A 21838-nucleotide genomic window follows, 5' to 3' on the forward strand; every position below is an offset into this window, starting at 1 on the left:
TACTAGCAACTGCACGTGCTTCAATCCAAGGTCTGAGATGCCTTGACAATCAGGTATGTGCTCCACAATCTGATATGTCCTGACAGTTCTCAGAGCTTGATAGAGTTTGCAAACTTTGTAAACAATTTGGTTATATTTCCTTTGTATTTTGCTTTTGAAAGCCTTGTTTAGTCTTGAACTGGGTTCTACTCAGCCCATCCTGATAATGTGCTTATCCACAACCTAGTACATAAGACCTATCGACATGTGAATACCCAGAAAGCAATCAATATTATTCTTGTTTTTTTGATTATTTTTGTTACTATTCTGTTTTATTTCCACAGCCCCCCCCCCTCAGAAATCCAAGGGTTTTCCTGCAATACAGGATCAGTCAAAAAAAACACGTGTTACTCCCTGCAATTTTTCAGCATCCCACCCAAGTGCAGTCATCTGTGGTTTATCGCAGAGGCTACAGGCTACAGGCGGGGAACAACCCAGGATGGGGCGCCAACCCATCACAGGGCGCAAGGCGGGGAACAACCCAGGATGGGGCGCCAACCCATCACAGGGCGCAAGGCGGGGAACAACCCAGGATGGGGCGCCAACCCATCACAGGGCACAAGGCAGGGAACAACCCAGGACAGGGCGCCAACCCATCACAGGGCACAAAGCAGGGAACAACCCAGGATGGGGCGCCAACCCATCACAGGGCACAAGGCAGGGAACAACCCAGGACAGGGCGCCAACCCATCACAGGGCACAAAGCAGGGAACAACCCAGGATGGGGCGCCAACCCATCACAGGGCACAAGGCAGGGAACAACCCAGGATGGGGCGCCAACCCATCACAGGGCGCAAGGCGGGGAACAACCCAGGATGGGGTGCCAACCCATCACAGGGCACCTCATTACGTTGTTTTAAGTTTATTTTGTGAAGTAGTTTCTGAGAAAACACGTTTTTTCATACTTATGACATAATGGATTTTTTAGAGATACATGTGATTCACTGAGCAGCGAAAATGTGCAAGAAGAGAGTATTAAATTATAATTTTGGGAGGGAGTGCCCATCTCTGAGGGCTTCTACACTGAGAAAAATAAATCTTTGGGTAAACGGAAATTATTCACGTCAAACATTTCCATCTAATCAAATTATACACACGTGTGTGTGTGTGTGTTTGTGTGTGTATTTAAAACATTAAGCCTGGGTCTGTAAAAATTAAGCCTACTAAAAATTTGAATATTAAATGAACAAAATTATTTGATTTATTCTATCCCAAGTTGTGGTCTGAAGGCAGTGAAAATTCACTCCTATAGCCGCTAGGGGCGCTCTCACTTTTTCTCGGCCCTGATAAATACTTAATATTGTGCAGTCTAGTAAAAACTTCAGTTGCTTTGATCAGACGTCAGAGAATTTAGTGAGATTAACTTAACTATGGGTATATTCTCAGAACACAAAGTGAATGCATCCACTTAAAAGGAATGTTTCATTTTCAGAATACTCATTCCAGTGGTGTGTAAACACTGCCCGAAATTCAACTGACTTGCTACATTGAAAGCAACGTATATTCAGTATGGTAAAACTGATGAAGTCCAAGATGAACTAACTTGGTTTGAGTTGAACAAACGAAACCAAATAAGTATGTTAGTCCAGCAAAAACTGACATTAGTACAACAAACTGAATCTGTATTTGTTTATACAGTATATTACTTTATACAGTATATTATTTTATATAGTAGGCTATATTAGTTTATACAGTAGGCTTAAATTTTGTTGTACTAAATTGTTACATTGATTGATTCATATAAATGAAATTAATAACAATATATGAGTTTTTCAAATAACGCAATAAATACAAATTGAGTTTACGTCATTTGATTAGAAATTAAGAAACGTAAATTACGTTCACCCAATGATTTATATTTTGAGAGCTTCCCTATAAGATAGTTGCTTTTATCAGACCATATGATTGCTGGCCCCTTGAACTTTTAAAACTCTCGGCAGCCTAAAGAAGCGGTTTTGCCCCCTGGAGGCGTGAGCAGCAACGTAACGTTAGTAAACCAGAAATCCGTCTGTAGCGCGTCAGTCTTCAGGACCTGAACTGGCAAGATTGACAAGAAAAATTAATTGGCAGAAGGATCCGGGGCGTAGGGAAGAAAGAAGAGGGGAAAGGAAAACGAGACAGAGGTACTTCGTTATTGCGGCTACTGTAGTTAGTCGGATTCTTTTAAATTAGAATCTAGGTAGCTAGTTTTTACATTTCCCTTTTCTTGTGAAACATGCAGATGATAGCTAGTTAGTATAACTATACCTACCCTATGCGCCTGAAATGCAATTATTATAGATGTCAACCTTTGTTTTTTGGTGCCCTGTATTGTGAAGTTCGTCATTCCAGTCTACAGTGTATAAATCTCAGCTATAGCCTACTCAGGTCCGGTATCGAGACCACATTTTCACTCAGGCTTATATCAGAAATGAAAGCAGTTCTACTCGCGTTTGAGTCGGTCTCGCACTCCGTTGTGCACTGTTGTATGGTGTGAATGACAATAAAGTGCACTTATAGGCTACTTATACTTACTACTGCATCTATGGTTCAGGTTCAGTACATACTAATAAAATACGACTAATAAAATAAAATGTATCTGTTATTCACCTTCATCGTATTAGCTGCATACTGATTTATTTTATTAATTTTTTAAACGACGGTCACGGTGGAGCGCTATTATTGTTCTTATGATGTTTGTGTGAGTTTTTCATTGCTTCGCCTTATCCTGTATACATTATCAGCTTTACATGTAGGTCCTATCTGCTTGTAAAAACGGAACAGCAGGCACACTTAGACATTCCTCTTTCTTTGTTTTCATTTTCCTGACTGCCTTAAGACATTACTGAGCTTATAAAACTGAATGGGGGAAAGATCGTTTTGTTCCGAATAGATCGCCACCCGTTCCGTATATTAGGGGGTTTCCCCGTAAGGAAAAATAAAATATTGAATTTCTTTCTGAATCAATACGGGACGCGATTCGTCTTATATTACGCGATCAGATAAGATACAAATAAGATTTCTTTATTGTCATTGTACAGAGTACAACCCATCTGATTGGCAGCCCTTTCTGTGCGTTCACACGAAACAAATATCAGTTAAAAAAACAGGAAGAAAAAAAAGCTACAGCTTAAACTGATTTAAAGTACTAAGAGAATAAATTATATATATAAAATGTATATTTATTTATATATAGTATAAATTATGTATATATAGCATAAAGTATATTTAGTATAAATAGAATGTATTGTAATCTGAATAACATCTGAAGTATTTCACGGCAGGATATTGTCATAGGAGATATATGTACAAAAGTGGAAACACAGACAGCTATAAATACCACCACAGATGTAAATATCTAAACATAGATATAAATATGAAAGTGAAAGTCAGACCTTTTGGGGGGGGCGGTTGTACCCAATAATCAGTACCAGTCAATACAACGCCCTGGACCCCCTTACATGGGTGGAGGGGAGTTCCTTGCTGTGGTCTCTTGGAGATCCTGGCGGGACATGGGGGTTAGGAGAAGACGGACTGCTACAGCCCAGGTGGGCTTCTGAAAATTAAGCCTAGTAAAAATCTGAATATTAAATGAGGAAAATGATTTGGGGTGAGTTTCCCGAAGCGTTCTTAACGCTACGTCGTTCTTAAGTTCTGTGTTAAAAGATAGAACTAACGAACGACGTAGCGTTAAGAAGGCTTCGGGAAACTCACCCTTGACTTGTTCTTCTGTCCCTATAAGTGAAGAGACCTTCACCATTATATCAGAGAAGTAGTGTGGCCAAGTGGTCTAAGGTGCTGGATTAAGGCTCCAGTCTCCTCGGAGGTGTGGGTTCGAATCCCACCACTGCCAAAGTTCTTGTTTTGTGGACAGTGGTGGCTTAATGGTTAGGGAAGCGCACTTGTAAATGAAAGATTGCAGGTTTGAATCCCCCACCAGCAAGGTACCGGCCCCAAGCACTGCTCCCCGGGTGCTGAATTAGCTGCCCCCTGCTATGTCATGGTGTCACATATGGGTTAAATGCAGAGGACACATTTCGTTGTTGCGCACTGTGTGCTGTGGTGTGACAACAATGACCACTGATCTCTAAATTCTAAAATATCTGCTCCAGGGAAAATGCACTCCTATAGCCACTAGGGGAGCTCTCACCTTCTCTCAACACTAATAATGTTATGCAGTCTAGCACTAGAACTACTATCTTGCGCAAATTTGCATAAATTCCCTAGAACTCCCAACAGCTCCTCCTAAGCCTGCGCAGGCCTTCAGCCCCATTGTCCTCCTGCTTTTCTTGTGCAAACACACCAATTACCTGTGAACCTTGGCACATTTGCATTTGTGTACTCAGACTGCTAGCTCAAATCCAAGGCAGCTCGAACCTGTGTGTGTCACATGGGAACCTTCACTGAAGCCTGTCATATCTATACCAAATATCCAACACACTGACTGACCTAAAAAATAAAAGACACACATTCTAGTGCTAGCAACCGATTCCATCCATCTGTCCATCCATCACCGTAACCGCTTAATCCGAACCGGGGTTGCAGGGGGGAGCAGAGTCTATCCCAGGAACAACAGGCGCAGGCAGGAACCAACCCTGAGCAGTGGCTAACACACCGCGGGGCGCACACACAATCACACGCACACACTCACGGGGCCAACTTAGAGTCGGCAATTAACCTATCCTGCACACTTTTGGACCATGGGAGGAAACCGGAGCCCCGGCGGAAACCCACATGAACACAGGGAGAGCGTGCGAGCTCCACACAGCCCGACCCGGGGCCCGAACACGGGCAGAGCGTGCGAGCTCCACACAGCCCGACCCGGGGACCGAACACGGGGAGAGCGTGCGAGCTCCACACAGCCCGACCCGGGGACCGAACACGGGGAGAGCGTGCGAGCTCCACACAGCCCTACCCGGGGACCGAACACGGGGAGAGCGTGCGAGCTCCACACAGCCCGACCCGGGGCCCGAACACGGGGAGAGCGTGCGAGCTCCACACAGCCCGACCCGGGGACCGAACACGGGGAGAGCGTGCGAGCTCCACACAGCCCGACCCGGGGACCGAACACGGGCAGAGCGTGCGAGTTCCACACAGCCCGACCCGGGGACCGAACACGGGCAGAGCGTGCGAGTTCCACACAGCCCGACCCGGGGACCGAACACGGGGAGAGCGTGCGAGCTCCACACAGCCCGACCCGGGGACCGAACACGGGCAGAGCGTGCGAGTTCCACACAGCCCGACCCGGGGACCGAACACGGGGAGAGCGTGCGAGCTCCACACAGCCCGACCCGGGGACCGAACACGGGCAGAGCGTGCGAGTTCCACACAGCCCGACCCGGGGACCGAACACGGGCAGAGCGTGCGAGTTCCACACAGCCCGACCCGGGGACCGAACACGGGCAGAGCGTGCGAGTTCCACACAGCCCGACCCGGGGACCGAACACGGGGAGAGCGTGCGAGCTCCACACAGCCCGACCCGGGGACCGAACACGGGCAGAGCGTGCGAGTTCCACACAGCCCGACCCGGGGACCGAACACGGGGAGAGCGTGCGAGCTCCACACAGCCCGACCCGGGGACCGAACACGGGGAGAGCGTGCGAGCTCCACACAGAAAGACCCGGGGACCGAACACGGGCAGAGCGTGCGAGTTCCACACAGCCCGACCCGGGGACCGAACACGGGCAGAGCGTGCGAGTTCCACACAGCCCGACCCGGGGCCCGAACACGGGGAGAGCGTGCGAGCTCCACGCAGCCCGACCCGGGGACCGAACACGGGGAGAGCGTGCGAGCTCCACACAGAAAGACCCGGGGACCGAACACGGGCAGAGCGTGCGAGTTCCACACAGCCCGACCCGGGGACCGAACACGGGCAGAGCGTGCGAGTTCCACACAGCCCGACCCGGGGACCGAACACGGGCAGAGCGTGCGAGCTCCACACAGCCCGACCCGGGGACCGAACACGGGGAGAGCGTGCGAGCTCCACACAGCCCGACCCGGGGACCGAACACGGGGATAGCGTGCGAGCTCCACACAGCCCGACCCGGGGACCGAACACGGGGAGAGCGTGCGAGCTCCACACAGCCCGACCCGGGGACCGAACACGGGGAGAGCGTGCGAGCTCCACATAGCCCGACCCGGGGACCGAACCCAGAACCTTCTCACTGTGAGGCAAGCAACCAATTCAGATGGTTTAATTAAACATGAGAAAATTTAGTGAGATTAATCCAACTGTGTTGTTTTCTCAGAAAATAAGTGAATGCATTAATTAAAAAATAATGTTTCATTTAAAAAATACTCATTCTAGTTGTTCGGAACTACTATACATGATTGAACTGGATTCATTCGAAGTAACTTTTTTTCACAGTGGTTGGCTGAAAGAAAACCTTGGTCTGGATTTGTGCTTTCTGGACCTGAACTATCCACCTCTGTCTGTAATGGGTTACTTTTCAGAGTTATTTACTTAACACTGACTGGGCAGTCATCTGTTCTGAGATTAACAGAAGTGTCCGTGAATGGTACAGAGGATGTAAATGGACATTTTCCATTTTTTAAAAGATTTTTTTCTTACATTGTGCAGTTATTACACAAGAGAATTCTTGCTCATACAGAGAAGAGATGGAGGGTGTGAGAGAGACAGAGGCAGAGGGAGATGAGCAGTGCATGTTACAGGCTCTGGGGAAGAAGCTGTTGCTGAGTCTGATTGTCCTGGGTTTGATGGAGCTGTAGCTGAAGGGTGTTTGGCCCAATCGAGGCAGCAGGAGGAGTACAGGGAGGGCGAGAGCAGCGCTGGTGACATGCTGAAGCTGCCTCCCGTCTGCTTCAGTGCTGTCCCACCCTTTCTTGTTGCAGGGAATGATTGAAGATGCCGTCAGCACACACTTTCAGCACCTTCCCAATCATCCTGTGAGGACCAGCAGTGTTTCTCAGGGTCACTGAACCAGCTTCTGCCTCTCTCCATGCTCCTGTTCAGTGAGTTTCTGTGCGTTGGAGTCTGAAGGGGCTGAGAGGGTGAGACTGGGTGCTGAAGCAGTTCAGCTCCTCTGCCAGTGAATCCTCTGAGTCCACAGACTTGGTGATGCCCTGCTTTCCCTGCCACACATGCCCAGGGTCTTTTTCTGAGAGGAGGGTCTTCTGTCCTTCTCTTATTGGCCACTTTTGCTTCTTCTATTCCTCTCCTCTGCTCAGCTCTAGCAGCAGTTCTGTTACCTGACCTGAAGTCACGGTCTTTGAGGAGGGTCCTGACTTTGCTGGTCATCCAGGGTTTCTGGTTGGGGAAAACATGGATGCACTTCTCTACATTGGCATTATCATCGCAGTACTTTGTATAGAACCCATTCTGTGTATTCGGCCCGGTTCTCATGTTCAGATAAAACCGTAGCTGAGAGTGTGCATCCTGAGGCCAGGTTTTTATGTGTGGCTTTGTCTTCCTCCTAGGGGGGGTGGTGTATGCAGGAATGAGGAGCAGAGAGAGCTGGTCTGACTGGTCTAAGTGGGAGGGTTATGGCTTTATGTGCATGTTTGGTTCTGGAATAAACAATGGTCAAGTGTTTTCTGGAAAACAAAAGGATAATCCCTCCATTTTTAATATGCATCGTATTTTTTAATAAAAAACATGTTGCTATTCAACATATTCTGCTCTCTTTTGACACATTTATTGTATTTAATAACTTTGTGTTTATATTTTGGTGGTGTTTTCAATAAGGTAGTTGTGAAAAATCTTGAGTTTTATAGGTGTAATATGTGTAGGTTTCAGAGTTATTATGCAAAACTATTATAACCCTGGTGGGTGTATGCATTTATTTTGTTGTGTTTAGGGACAGGATCAGTGGGGGCGGTGCACTCAGCAGAATCTCACCCAGGGCGCTGGAACCCCCAGGGCGCCGGAACCCCCAGCACCGGCCCTGCTGCTCTCAAGGGCCTCCAGTGTAATAGACGCGTGAAGACATCACTGGAGACTCCGCCCACCCAGCATGTGACATCACTGGAGACTCCGCCCACCCAAACCATAGGCTGTTTCCCCTGCTCCCATCTGGAAGGAGGTACAGAGCCTTTCGCTTCCACACCAGCAGGCTGAACAGCTTCTTCTTCACTGCTGTCACCTTGCTAAACTCTCAGCACCAGCCAACCCCACCCATAACCACCCATTCATAAGTATTTAAATGTAATGTTTATTATATATATATATATATATATATATATATACACACACACACACACTTGTAGATGCTGTATATATTTATTTATACCACACTTTAGCTTACTTTATTTAAAATACTTTATTTCCTAAAATTGGATGTACTTTACTAAAAAAGAGCATGTTTAAATTTACCCCAAAAAAGTGGGTGCAAATTATTACCTCATTTTATCTGAGTAAATTCTGTAGGTTATTTTTTCAGTGTGTACACCATATTTCGCTCTTTCAGATTAAATACCAAACTGCATTTTGTTCTTGGAGTGCTTCTATTGTGTGCAATGAAGTTGAATCTTATCTAACCTAAATTTAATCTTAACAGTTTAACGTGAGACAGCAGAAACGTTTCCCAGAACTCAGCCGCTGTAAAGGCAGCTGTTCGATGGGTCCCTGCTAATTTCGACAACCTTATTCCTGCACCATCTGAAGTAAACGTCCTGCAGGGGGAGCAGATCAGCCGTCTTTCAGAGCTTTGTCATCCAGGGCAGAGCAGCTGCCAAACCAGGCTGTGATTCACGTGGTCAGGAAGCTCTCTATTATAGCGTGTATTGTGAATAAGTAAGTAAGTAGAGCTTTATTGTCATCCCAACAATACACAATAGTATAGAGTGAGACAAAAAATCGTTCTCCTTGACCATATGACCATACTAAATTTCCCAGAGGAACCTTCCCGAGGGATTAATAAAGTACTATCTAATCTAATCTAATCTATGTGCAACATAAAACAACAGCCCACAAGACAGATGACAATGAGGGGTAATAATTTACACTTTGGTACGTTAAGTATCAACTAATTAAAGACAGTATTAAAGTGAGTTATATTGTGCAAAATTGTATAGCAGCAATAACAGGATCAGATTGATTTTACATTATTAGGATTAGAGAGTGTAGGAAAAATTAGCTCAAGTAATTTTAATGTCTCCACCCATGTGTAGGGAAATTAATTACATTTTAATTATTTATTATTTAATGACGATTATTGCCTAACCGTTATGCCGAATGGTTGGTTCCTCCAAACTCAATTGCGGTATCCCTGTGAGTCTGTTAATGTGAGACTTAAATGGGATTCACTAATTACCAGTATCGCTTAGTAACCTGGGTTTGTCCAGCGAGCTCGTCCAGCGAGCTGCATCACCAGGTAATGTAAACGATTGGTAGCAAAACTCCCCTCACGGCCGATGAGAGAGAGTCTCGCGATATTTCAGGCGAGTTTGAGGTTTCAGAGCTTAGGATCCAGATCGCACAGAGGCAGGGACTATTGTGAGCACTCAATGAACGGAGGCTGAAGTTGTGTAAAAGACATGCATTTATTCCTAACACCATACTAACATAAGACAGACATTACACTTAACATAAACAACAAACACAAAATAACAGAATAAGACATGAAAATGCAGTGACCAGATCTAAATGGGTAGGCTAACCTTAAAAGGGAAATACTATTCTGCAAAGCAAGCAGTTTGTGGAAACACAACCTTAAAGTTATAAAGCAGATTAAACAGAACAAGATGGTCGTTAAAAAGAAGGGAAGTTCGTTTACTGGGTTGCAGAGTGGATCTCCTTGTGTGCCCAGGGCCATGAGTACCTCTCATAGCAGGCTGGGCCTTGTCTCAGGCCACCTGGAGTCTCAGGCCACCTGGAGTCTCAGGCCACCTGAAGTCTCAGGCCACCTGGAGTCTCAGGCCACCTGAAGTCTCAGGCCACCTGGAGTCTCAGGTCACCTGGAGTCTCAGGTCATTTGGAGTCTCAGGTCACCTGGAGTCTCAGGTCATCTGGAGTCTCAGGCCACCTGAAGTCTCAGGCCACCTGGAGTCTCAGGTCACCTGGAGTCTCAGGCCACCTGAAGTCTCAGGTCACCTGGAGTCTCAGGTCACCTGGAGTCTCAGGTCACCTGGAGTCTCAGGCCACCTGGAGTCTCAGATCACCTGAAGTCTCAGGCCACCTGGAGTCTCAGCCCTGTCATATGTGTGTGTGTGATCCTACAAGAGCTATACCTGCATTCTCAGCATTCTGCCAAACTAAATTTTCTTTCTGTTTTTTTCCCCCTAAACCAATCCTGAATACAGCCTAGCTTATTAAAGAGACGTTATTTAAGCATGTCAGGGACGAGCTTTTCGGGGAACCGCCCTACCTGGTGGAACAGAGGAAGACTTGGGGTGAGTGACACCTACAAATCCGTGGTGTTTGGTATCAAAGTTGTGTTTCAGTCCAGCAAGATCACTGGTCCTCTATTTTCACTGTTTGTTTGTTGCTCAGTCCCTTGCTGCTTCAGCCTGGTCTCTTTGCATGTTTCAGGCCAACAAGATCAATGTCCACCCTTTTCTTATTGAAATTATGAATGAATTACTGGATGATCAGTTGGAGCAATTCAAGTTGCACCTGAACACACAAGTACAGGAGGGATTTGAACCAATTCCAAGCAGTCAGTTAGAACAAGCAGACCGAACATGTACAGTTCAAAAAATGAAAGACAGCTATGATACCGAGGGCTCTTTTAAGATAACTTATGCAATACTGAAGAAGATGGACATGAAAAACCTGTCAAATAAACTGAAGAATGTAATGAACATTGGTAAGATATACGATCCTTCAGTTTGTCCAATAATAGGATGACACTCCTTCCAGAAAATCAGTTTATTCATCATTCCAACCATCTAAAACCTAAAAGTATTTTTGGATATCTGGCTTCTTTATAGCAAGAAGTATGATTATATATGAGAATGGTGCTGTCTATTGCTCATGTCCTCCAGGCAGGTGTCCTCCAGGGAAGATCTGCATTATCTCTGTGGGAGCAACTTTCGTTTCCTTGACATGGGAAACACACAAAGACCTGAGGAGCATCCAACACAGTTACAGCGTGACCTGGAAGGACAGCAGCACCAGCCAGTCCATCAGCTCAGATGAGAACCAGGTATCCGTACACAATCTGAGCGCAGGAACGGAGTACGTCTTCTCTGTGAGGACTACGCTGAAGGGCACCGATTTCACAAGTCAGCCTGTCAGTATCAACATTTGCACAAGTAAGACTATACCTGTGTGTTTCAGTGTCAATTACAAGGCAATACTGTACATATTAAAATTCTGCTGGGTCAGTCAGGTGACAAGGACCCATTTGAGTTCTATGGATATATAAACTATAACAGCTGAGTTTTGTTTATTCTCTCAAAAATATATGTACCTAGACCCTGATTTCAGTCACTGTGCCAGATTTTTGTCCATATCATTTTCCTTTGACACATTTCTGTATTTCTGTCCTTGCACCACATGCCTTTCCCTTTCATTTGCTATATAACTTCCATTCCTTTGCATCCCTGTCATTTTGTTTGCCATCCTATAAATGAAGGCAAAATTGCAATTGAATTCAATGCCTTAAATTAAAATAACGCATTAATTAGATTAACATATTTCTTACTGTAATTAGTCTACGTTTGTCTTATATTATTTTGAGCTGTGATTGTAAAAATCCTCATTCAAACTGATCTGCTTTTTCAATTCATATTTCAAAAACCTTCTTTGTCAGGTCACAATATGAAAGTGCTGCTGTTAGGAAGAACAGGAGTAGGGAAGAGTGCAACTGGAAATACAATACTGGGGAAGAAAAGATTTGCATCAAAAGCCAGCAAAAACTCTGTAACAATGAGGTGCGCTAAAGCTAAAGGGGAAGTTGCTGGAAGAAAGATGTCAGTGGTGGACACTCCAGGCCTGTTTAACACGAAGCTGAGCAAGGATGATCTCATAAAGAAGATCACAGAGTGCGTTTCCCTGTGTGCTCCTGGGCCTCATGCATTCCTGGTGCTGCTGCAGGTGGGCAGATTCACACAAGAAGAGCAGGAAACACTGAACATCATCCAGGAGGTTTTTGGCCCAGAATCAACTCGATACACCATGGTGCTGTTCACACATGGGGACGTTCTAGAAAAATCTGTTGATCAATATCTTAGTGGCAATAAAAGTCTCAATGAATTTGTTAAGAAATGCCAGGGTAGATATCATGTCTTCAACAATAAAGATGTATCGAACCGCACTCAGGTCACAGATCTGCTGAACAAGATCGAGGAGATGATACGAAAGAATGGAGGAGGCCATTACACCAACGAGATTTTCATGAATGCCAAGAAGGGCAGCAAAACATAGGGGTTTTGAGAACCATGAAAAAAACTTGCAAGAAACAGTAACATTATTATTCTCAGTTGACAAAAACCTTTGGATCCTTTGTGGACCCCAAGGAACCAAAACTTTTCTCTTGTAAGATTTTGGAGCGAATGAGTGGCTCCCATAACTCTTTATAGAAATGATATTAATTAATAGCCTGAAAGGGCAGCAACCTCTTAATCCAGAAATTTAATGTGCTACAATGTGCTTTATAAATAAATTAGATAATAACCTCACTTGTATCTTTTATAGGGTTTTTTACATAATAATAATGAATAAGAAAATTTGAGCATATTTACTCCAGCATTATTGGTCTGGTTTGGAAATATATGTATGATCTTCATGAAATACCATAAAATTTTGATTCAATCAGAAATACTATTGTAAAGAGAGATTGTAAGATTCTTCAGTACTGAATTGAGTTTGGATCTCTTGGTTGTGAATTACCAAGGTCAACAGCGGAGAGAGCGATTAGTAGGTATGTATAAAGTTGAAAAGCTAACTTTGAAATCATATTGGCTAAATATTAATCTATGGTGTCTTTCCAATGTGATATTAAAAGAACAATGATACTCTTTGTTGGACTTCATTACTAGAATGCGTTGGTCTCTGGCTTATGCACTGAAATTGCTCAGTTGTGGTGTCTGCAACAGTGTCCGTTTTCCTAAATGAAAATAAGACTGTTTTTAAGACTTAAGACTGTATTTAACTTAGGGTTGCTGAGAGTGAAAACTGAAGCAGCTTTCTTAGCCAATGAAATTCAAAGCATTGAAAACACTCAGCATCAGGGTTTCTCCTGTGTCCTCTCCCGCACCCTCGTGGTCCTTCTGGTCAGTGCTGTCTGAACACGTCTTCTGGGCAGGTCTCCAGCTTTCCATTCCCAGAAATCACCTAACAGCAACCTCAATCATCCTGTTTTAATTTTGTTCTCACACCCCTTCCTTGTTAAGCATCTCTTCCCCAGTGCATTAAGTCTCTGGTTCCTAGTTCCTAGCTTGTCTTCTGTCCCTGCCAAGTGAGCTTTTGTTTGCCGCTCTGCGTTTCCTGCTCTGAGTTTCCTGCTCTGAGTTTCCTGCTCTGAGTTCTGCCAGTGTTTGATTGCCTACCCATGTATTAAACTTTTGCCTGCCTACTGACATCATATCCTGCCTCTGGTCTTTTTGTGCCTTAGCCTTCTTGGAAGGTAGTAGTGTTACAGATGCTTAGCCTGTTCCTTGATTTTCCCCTTGCCTAGGGTTGTATAGACCCTTATACAACCTCTGTCTCAGGCTCTGGCCTGGGACCCCTGTGACAGTTCAGTGTGTGATGCTTTTAAAACGTTTTAGGAAAATCAGTACACATGAATAACATAAAAACGTTTTCTTTTAATTTTCTCTCATCTGTACCCTCTGCTAGACTTAATGTTGTGAGGCATTTCTCAAAAGTGATTGATAGCAGTTGTTCTTTTTCAGGGAAACAGTATGTGGAAAAAGTTTATAATAATTAAATAGCAATTAGAAAAGCAGCTAGAAAGGCCAAGGCTGGACTTCTGCCTGCGCTAAACAGGTTGTATGGGGCCCCAATTTTCTTTTGATTATCACTATGGCTCCACGATATCACACTGCGATATTATCGCGATAATTATTAAGGATGATCACCAGGGCTTTAGGTAACGAGTGTAAGAATTTGTCAGGATACTGACTTTTTGGTACTTTATGGATGTTTTACTTGCACCCACAAATTGATAAGAAGATTAGAAGTATGCCTGAAATATTAATCAGAGTTGTACCGTGACGCCCAAAATCTGTATAACTTCAACGTATCCTTATGTCTATTAAATTCCATTAGCAGAGCACGTCACATGCTGCTGTTTTGGTATATAATGGAAGTTATAAGCACTGAAGTGGCTGTGAAGAAAGGGGCAGCCCAGCAGCAATCTTTTAAAAGAGGAGATACTGTGGACAAACAGGGTAAAAAGCTGGTGGAGTGGTGGTACTTCTTGCGGTTTAAAGTCCGACACGTATATTAAAGACAGGGATATTCTCAAATATATTTCAGGTACATCTGTCACAAAAACTGCATAATCAACAGCTTACTGTAAAACCTGGACCAAGTGTACTGGCAGGGATGGAGAGGAACCAGAAGCTGAAGCTGAAGCTCACTGACGGGGCATAGATGGGCACTGAGCAGGATAGTTGCTCAGCACCACAAAAGCACAGCCTCCTAAACCAGCACAGAACTGAAGCAGCCGCTGAGACTGACAAATACATCATGAGCTTCATATAGCGGTATGTCTTTGAACTTATTAGTGTTCATAAAATGTATTAATATTAATGAAATGTTTGAAATGAAAGTGCTATAGACCAAATGCTTCTGTATGCTCTTCCTTTCCTTTTAGTGAAAACTTGACATTAAATACTGAGGAACAGAAAACCCAGAAGGAAGAAAAAACTTGAAAAATGTTTTTCTCTCCTCTTCCTTTCTCGCCACTTACAGTTCATATCATGTTGCCACAAAGGGGGGTGGAAAGCAGCCGCAGAAATGTAGCGACGGTATAAACAGCCGCATAAATGTAGCGACGGTATAAACAGCTGCAGAAATGTAGCGACGGTATAAACAGCCGCAGAAATGTAGCGACGGTATAAACAGCCGCATAAATGTAGCGACGGTATAAACAGCCGTCTTCTGCTCCTTCCGGCCTTTGTTCTTTGTTAATCAAGCGCAAAATGCATTTCTTATCAGTACTGAGGCTACCTGTATATTTGGTGCCAATTTTTATATTACATGGGGGTCAAAGTGAGTGCTAACATCAGTCATCTATGACAAACAATGTCACAGCAGCAAACAGCTCACATTGCCTGGTAGAGTCTCTATCAAACATGGCATTCAATGTGTAGTTCATTTTTACACAAATAATAAATGCTAAAATGATTTACTTTCATCAGGGATATTAAAATGATTCAGGAGAAAAGTAAATAAAGTTCACTTTCTATGTTGTTAAGTGCCATCTTAAACCAGTTTAACCCCTGGGAGTCCGAAGGTGATTTGGAACCCTGAAGAGATTCTGACATTTGTGTATTTTTCAGTTACTTATAAACATATGAATGTCTAAAGTCTGATAACATTGTATTCAGCACAAACTGGGCTACAATAATATATGAGCAGCATGTATGTACAAGTCTTTATATTGGAGAAAAAAACAGCTATGCGTGATTATTGAAAACAACAAAAAAAGAAGTCACTGAAATTAGACCACAAAACACATTCATGACATTTGTGTACAAGACTTTAATTGTGACCTGGATCTTGTAGTGTAGAGGTTTTACTTCAAAATGATGTGACAATCATCTCACTCACTCATTTACAGAAAACAATACATTCATTTAAATTTTCTAAGACACTTTTTGTTTAGAAAGAGTAAATTAAGGGGAAATAAACTATGATTTTGTGAACATTAACCACAGTGCTCTAGAACAGTAAGTGAGCATTAACCACGGTGCTCTAGAACAGTAAGTGAACATTAATCACGGCGCTCTAGAACAGTAAGTGAAGCCATGGATTTAATAACAAGTTGAAGCTCTTTTGGAAGCGATAACCTCAAACAAAACAAGAGCTCAGGAAACGCTTATTTACCCAAGTTAATTATATAGGGACTTTGGCTTCATGGGTTTAATAGTAAGATAAGGTGCAGATTTCTGGCGTGGTATGATCATTGGCATCAGGAATAGCGGCGCTTGCCAAGTACGATTCACCGCATGAAGGTCCGTAAGTTAATCCAGTGATATCTTAATGTTGATGTTGCATGACAGCTCCGCTCAAATTCATAATAGTGACATGCAGTGACATTTCTGTGGAAATACCTGGAAAACATAATAGGTAATCAATCTTCATTCTTAATAATTAATATTACCTTATATTTTGCACGAAAATCACTTTAACATACGGTGGTTTTGATACCCAGTTATTATCGAAGATGGAAATCTTCTTTGCCGCACTTTCTTTATAAAGGTGTATTTTCCTGGTCGAATCTGAACGCAAGTTTGTGTAAAAGAATTTACAGGATATCAGGAGATGTTTGAGTTACGTGATATAAGGATGAGGCTGGCAACTGGACCGAGCGAAGGCGAACGCATGTGTATGCGCTATAATATGATACCATTTAAAAGCTAGTTTAAAAGAGCATGATTTCATTTTTAACAATTCTTTTCGATATGAAGTTTTTTTCTCTTCTGCAAAAATAGCATAGCCTATAGTAGCTGTAACTGATGTTCAGAAACAGTCGCTGATTATTAAAACTCAGTCTAGAAGGGTACGTTAACTGAAATCACACCGCTTTTAAAGTTAATTTATGTATTCTAATGTGTATGTGCTCACTCAGTATTGGGTACCTTTGGTGTCCTCAGTAGAGTGATTCGATTTTCAAACGAGTATCGCAAATTTTTTTTTAAGTTTTATTCTAATAGGTAAACATTTATGAATATATCATTCGTTTTGTTTTAAAATCCAGTGTACATGTTAATACCTATTTTAAGTGATTAAACAACTTAAAATGTAAAAAGACAGTTTCTTTTTGTTATAAATAAGGTATTTTCATAATTAAAGTATTTTTATAAGTTATAGTTGCATTTTGAACACATAGTAGCTGTCCACGCTGTCACACTGGGGTAACCCCCATTTAGGTGACTGGCTTTTGACGTCAACCATCTTACAGGCTGCATGTTGTCTTTCCCTTAGTGGAGTAAAAACAGCTCTTCTATCATCAGTAAGTATTTGCGCTTATTTTTCCTAATTTTCCTCATACTGTTTCTGCCGTTGGCTATAAACAAGCTTAACACATCCATTCTGTGGTGGTGAAGTATCCAGTCAATTTATGTCATTTTAGAACAATAAATATGTTTTGAAACACTACAATGTCACTTTGAACAATTGCTGATTTTGCTAACTTAGGAGAAGTAGGTCAATCATATTCTGATAAAATTCTCACTTTAGCTAAAAATGTCTACCTTGTTGTCATCCACTCAGCTGTACTTACCCTGACAGAGAGCACATCGATGCCACATTATCACTTACATTTCTGTACGTACATTTGCACTAACCCTATTTAATCTGAGTACAGGGTCTCTAAGTTGCTGCTAGTCAATGTTACATTGTTCCACGGTAACAATGGCATTCTCTAGTTAAAATGTCTTTTAACTTGTAAAATGTCTTTTAAAAGGGACGACTCATGTTATCATCAGAATCAGACTAGGTGGGTAATGGGCCAGATCTGGGCACCTGAAATTAAGGCGAGGACTCAGGTGGGTAGTGGGCCAGATCTGAGCCACCTGAAATTAAGGTGAGGACCCAGGTGGGTAGTGGGCCAGATCTGGGGCACCTGAAATCAAGGCGAGGACCCAGGTGGGTAGTGGGCCAGATCTGGGCACCTGAAATCAAGGCGAGGACCCAGGTGGGTAGTGGGCCAGATCTGGGCACCTGAAATTAAGGCGAGGACCCAGGTGGGTAGTGGGCCAGATCTGGGCACCTGAAATTAAGGCGAGGACCCAGGTGGGTAGTGGGCCAGATCTGGGCACCTGAAATTAAGGCGAGGACCCAGGTGGGTAGTGGGCCAGATCTGGGCACCTGAAATTAAGGCGAGGACCCAGGTGGGTAGTGGGCCAGATCTGGGCACCTGAAATTAAGGCGAGGACCCAGGTGGGTAGTGGGCCAGATCTGGGCACCTGAAATTAAGGCGAGGACTCAGGTGGGTAGTGGGCCAGACGAAGCTACAATATGTGGCTCACATCAGAATCAGCATAATTTTGCTATCATTAGAATTTTTATTCATATATATTTTTTGTTTGTTGCTGGATGTTGTTGATTTGGTGAAAGAAACAAATATGAAAATCAAATATTTCGGAATTCACAAATATTTTAATAAAAAAAAGAATTATCGTTGAGAAAGCAACTCAATATCTCACTGAAAACTCCCATTTCTTTTACAGTAGCACAATGTCATTAAAATATTTAAAAAGGAATCTTTTCATTTTTGTCCATGAAAGCGTAGAGATAATTTGTGGTTGAATTACAAATTTCCTACTTAGTGATGCAAATTAAAATGTTAAGCTTGACAAAGATATTTCCTCAGCAGTATGTGGCCTAAAGAATGTAATAAACTTTCCAAAAGTTAAATACATATTTTTTAATTATTATTTGAGGTCCCATAGGTAGCCTACACTGAATGACCCACACACAGTATTGTGCAAAAGTCTTAGGCAGTCAAACTATTTAAGGTTATTTATCTGGGTAGGAAATGTATACAAGGCGTGGAAGTGGTTGAGTCAAAAATGACATGGGTGTATTGGACAGTTGCTGCAAATACTGGGGCGACTTTAGGAGAAGTTTTGAAATAGCTAAGCTGACACACTGACACACATAATAGTTTTTGTATGTAAATTGTTTCATATTATAAAATGATTTGAATATTTCCATATAGTTCCTTGTTGAAGTGTCTTGTATATGAGTGTAAGATACGTATAAGATGAGTGTGTATGGAGTGGCATTTGTATGCACTGGAGTAGAACATGGGACTCGAGCTTCCTCTAGCTGTACCGTATTATAACCTTGTGTTTGGCGTAGCCGAGTCTGCAGTGACCTCAGTATATCATGGAAAAAATGACCTGCGTGGGCTGCTTCCCCAGCTATACAAGGAGGCCAGGCTTTAAGGTGAGCGCTACATCTGCACTGCTGTCATTTCTGTTGCCTCTGTCTGCTGTCTGTCTACTGTTGTGACTTGGTAACCTTGTTAAGCTGTCCTGCAGTTCCAGGCTTCACGGAAGCACGTCCGCCCTTTTCTACTGCAAATCATGGACGATTTAGTGGATGATGAGCTGAAGCGGTTCAAGTTCCATCTGAACACCCAAGTAATGGATGGATTTCAGCCCATTCCAGTCAGTCAGCTAGAACGTGCCGACCGGACAGATACAGTTAAGAAAATGAAAGACAACTATGATACTGAGGGTGCACTTCAGATCACTCACGCCATATTGAAGAAGATGGACATGAATGATCTGGCTAAAAAACTACAGAATATAATGAATATGGGTAAGATTTCTTGCACGGTCTGTGCATTTCACAATGATGATTGTACTGAAGACCCTGGTTGCCTGAAAGTCGATGTTGCTTTTTGAAAAGAAGAAACAAACATAGACACATTTGTCGTGCAGAACGATGTGTTTACATTTCCAAGACTAATTATTGGTAGGAAGTTATCATGAGCACAGTCACAAAGATTGCTGTAGTCATCATTTAGCATAAAACATTTTGACAGGCATAATAATCGACATATTGTTGGCACTATTGTAAGGAAAGGTTGTAGCTATCTTTTATTTTAAATCTTTGTTTTTTTTATACAATGGCTAACAGTTTTATAGATATGCATATATTTTATTTTTTCCCCAAAGCACGCTCTCCACCCCATAGTCTTAGCATAAGTTCTCGGGGTACAACATCTGTCACCCTAACCTGGGAGCAGCCGAAGGGGATGGAGGACATTTCACACAGTTACAGTGTGACGTGGACGGACAGCAGCTCGAGCCAGAGCCGTTCCATCATCACAGATGAGAACGAGGTTGTCTTGTCCAGCCTGAGACCAGGAACGGAGTACAGCCTCTCTGTGTGCACTATGCTGAAAGACACCGATCTCAAGAGTGAACCTGTCACCATCAAAACCTGCACAAGTAAGACCACACCTGTATGTCTGGAAGTCTTACCTTGAGCGAAGTTCATCTAAAAGCGCTGCTATATACTTGATAACTGCTGTAAAATTTAATATGTAACCACAAACTGCACAAGTAATACTTTTTAAACATCATCTGGAGTTTCAATTACAGTGACAATTTTATTCAACAGGGCATGAGCTGAGAATTGTGCTGTTAGGAAGAACTGGAGTGGGGAAGAGTGCAACTGGAAACACCATCCTGGGCAGGAAAGAGTTTAAGTCAGAAGTCAGCAACTACTCTGTAACAATGAGCTGTGCTAAAGCCAGAGGCAAAGTCTGTGGGAGAAAGATGTCAGTGGTGGACACTCCAGGCCTGTTTAACACAAAGCTGAGCAAGGATGATCTCATAAAGAAGATCACAGAGTGTATTTCCCTGTGTGCTCCTGGGCCTCATGCATTCCTGGTGCTGCTGCAGGTGGGCAGATTCACACAAGAAGAGCAGGAAACACTGAACATCATCCAGGAGGTTTTTGGCCCAGAATCAGCTCAATACACCATGGTGCTGTTCACACATGGGGACGTTCTGGGTGACGCTGCTGACCGATTTCTTAGCGGTGATAAAAAGCTTAATGAATTCATTAAAAAATGCCAGGGTGGATATCATGTCTTCAACAATAAAGATGTATGGAATGTGACTCAGGTCACAGATTTGCTGGACAAGATAGAGGAGATGATAAAAAAGAATGGAGGAGGCCATTACAGCAACGAGATGTTCATGAAGGCCAAGATGGGCAGTGGGGAGAAGAACACGGGGGTTCTGGGAGATAAAGGGGAAGGAAAGAAAGAAAAGCAAAAAACTATGGAAAGAAAATCAACTGACCTAGAAGAAAAAAAGAAAAGGGACAATACTAAATAGTAACCCAGCATAAAGCATCAACAATCACTGGGAATAGTATATGATTTTCAGTGAGAATTAAATGTTTATTCAGTCTGCATAATATACGTTTGAGTGTGTCTTTATATAACTGTACTAGTAAATTAGTAAATTGTCATATTACTTCTACAATACAATCTTAGCAAGTTGAATTAAGAGAAAATAGCTCAATTTTTCATTTCACTTATTTCTCTACTTATAGATGTGTGTCTGTGAATAATATATATATTTCTGCAAAAGGCAGCGTTGTTATTCCCTGTTTCTCATTAATGAAGGGCTTCTTCTTTGCTTTATGGGACTTCAGTCCTGCTTCTAGGAGCCTGATACAAACTGTCCTAGCAGTGCACTTCACACCTGCACTTAATGTTTCCCATTCCTTTTGACGGTCACTTGATGTCATCATTCGATTCATGAGAAACTGTCAGATAAGTTAACAGCCATCTCTGGCATTAGAAAGTTGCTTCTGCCCTCTACCTGGCTGGTTTCTGGTGGTTCCCAGTGTCTCCTGCTTCACCTTGTTCTTGTGTCCTGCTGTCTTAGAAACATTGAATCTGGAAGCCACCTGCTGCTCAGTGTAGCCTCTGCCAGCAGAACCACGATTAAACCAGGATTTAAAAATGCTGATTTGCTTAAAAGTAAGCTTAAAAGTGTTCAAATTTTTTCCACAGCATATATTAGTGCTGAATGTATTGGTTTTCACCCAATGTATACTGAATATGCAGAATCCAGATGAATAGTCAAATTAGCAAATGTCTGGTTGTATAAAGAAAGACCTTAAAATAGTCTTCAACTTAAATATTTTCCAAATTCATTAAACATTTTGTACATTTTGTAGCTTTTTGTATAGTTTTTGTTTTCTAGCTAT

At 42.8% G+C, this 21838-nt stretch overlaps 1 protein-coding gene and 1 non-coding gene across 2 annotated transcripts; both read left to right on the forward strand.

The window, feature by feature from the left end:
• The first annotated feature begins 1787 nt into the window (after positions 1 to 1787).
• On the forward strand, positions 1788 to 21118 carry LOC111855388 (GTPase IMAP family member 8-like). The gene is made up of 9 exons (XM_072707099.1): positions 1788 to 2162; positions 7836 to 8770; positions 10279 to 10368; positions 10508 to 10784; positions 10963 to 11232; positions 11733 to 12341; positions 19130 to 19423; positions 19783 to 20058; positions 20231 to 21118. Exons 3-9 carry the CDS (start codon positions 10309 to 10311, stop codon positions 20953 to 20955), a joined length of 2511 nt encoding a protein of 836 aa, XP_072563200.1. The 5' UTR covers positions 1788 to 2162; positions 7836 to 8770; positions 10279 to 10308; the 3' UTR covers positions 20956 to 21118.
• trnal-aag (transfer RNA leucine (anticodon AAG)) lies at positions 3790 to 3871 on the forward strand. The gene has a single exon. It is a non-coding gene; the product is annotated as a tRNA-Leu (tRNA).
• Positions 21119 to 21838: the final 720 nt, after the last annotated feature.

The sequence above is a fragment of the Paramormyrops kingsleyae genome, chromosome 25 (assembly GCF_048594095.1).
Source record: "Paramormyrops kingsleyae isolate MSU_618 chromosome 25, PKINGS_0.4, whole genome shotgun sequence".
Lineage (NCBI taxonomy): Eukaryota > Metazoa > Chordata > Actinopteri > Osteoglossiformes > Mormyridae > Paramormyrops > Paramormyrops kingsleyae.

Bases quoted from the DNA above. Each gene is read 5' to 3' on its own strand.
- LOC111855388 (XM_072707099.1), top strand. From the start codon at position 10,309: ATGTCAGGGACGAGCTTTTCGGGGAACCGCCCTACCTGGTGGAACAGA. The intron at 10,785-10,962 runs GTAAGATATACG...CATGTCCTCCAG, and splicing joins GAAGAATGTAATGAACATTG to GCAGGTGTCCTCCAGGGAAG. The intron at 20,059-20,230 runs GTAAGACCACAC...TTTATTCAACAG, and splicing joins CACCATCAAAACCTGCACAA to GGCATGAGCTGAGAATTGTG.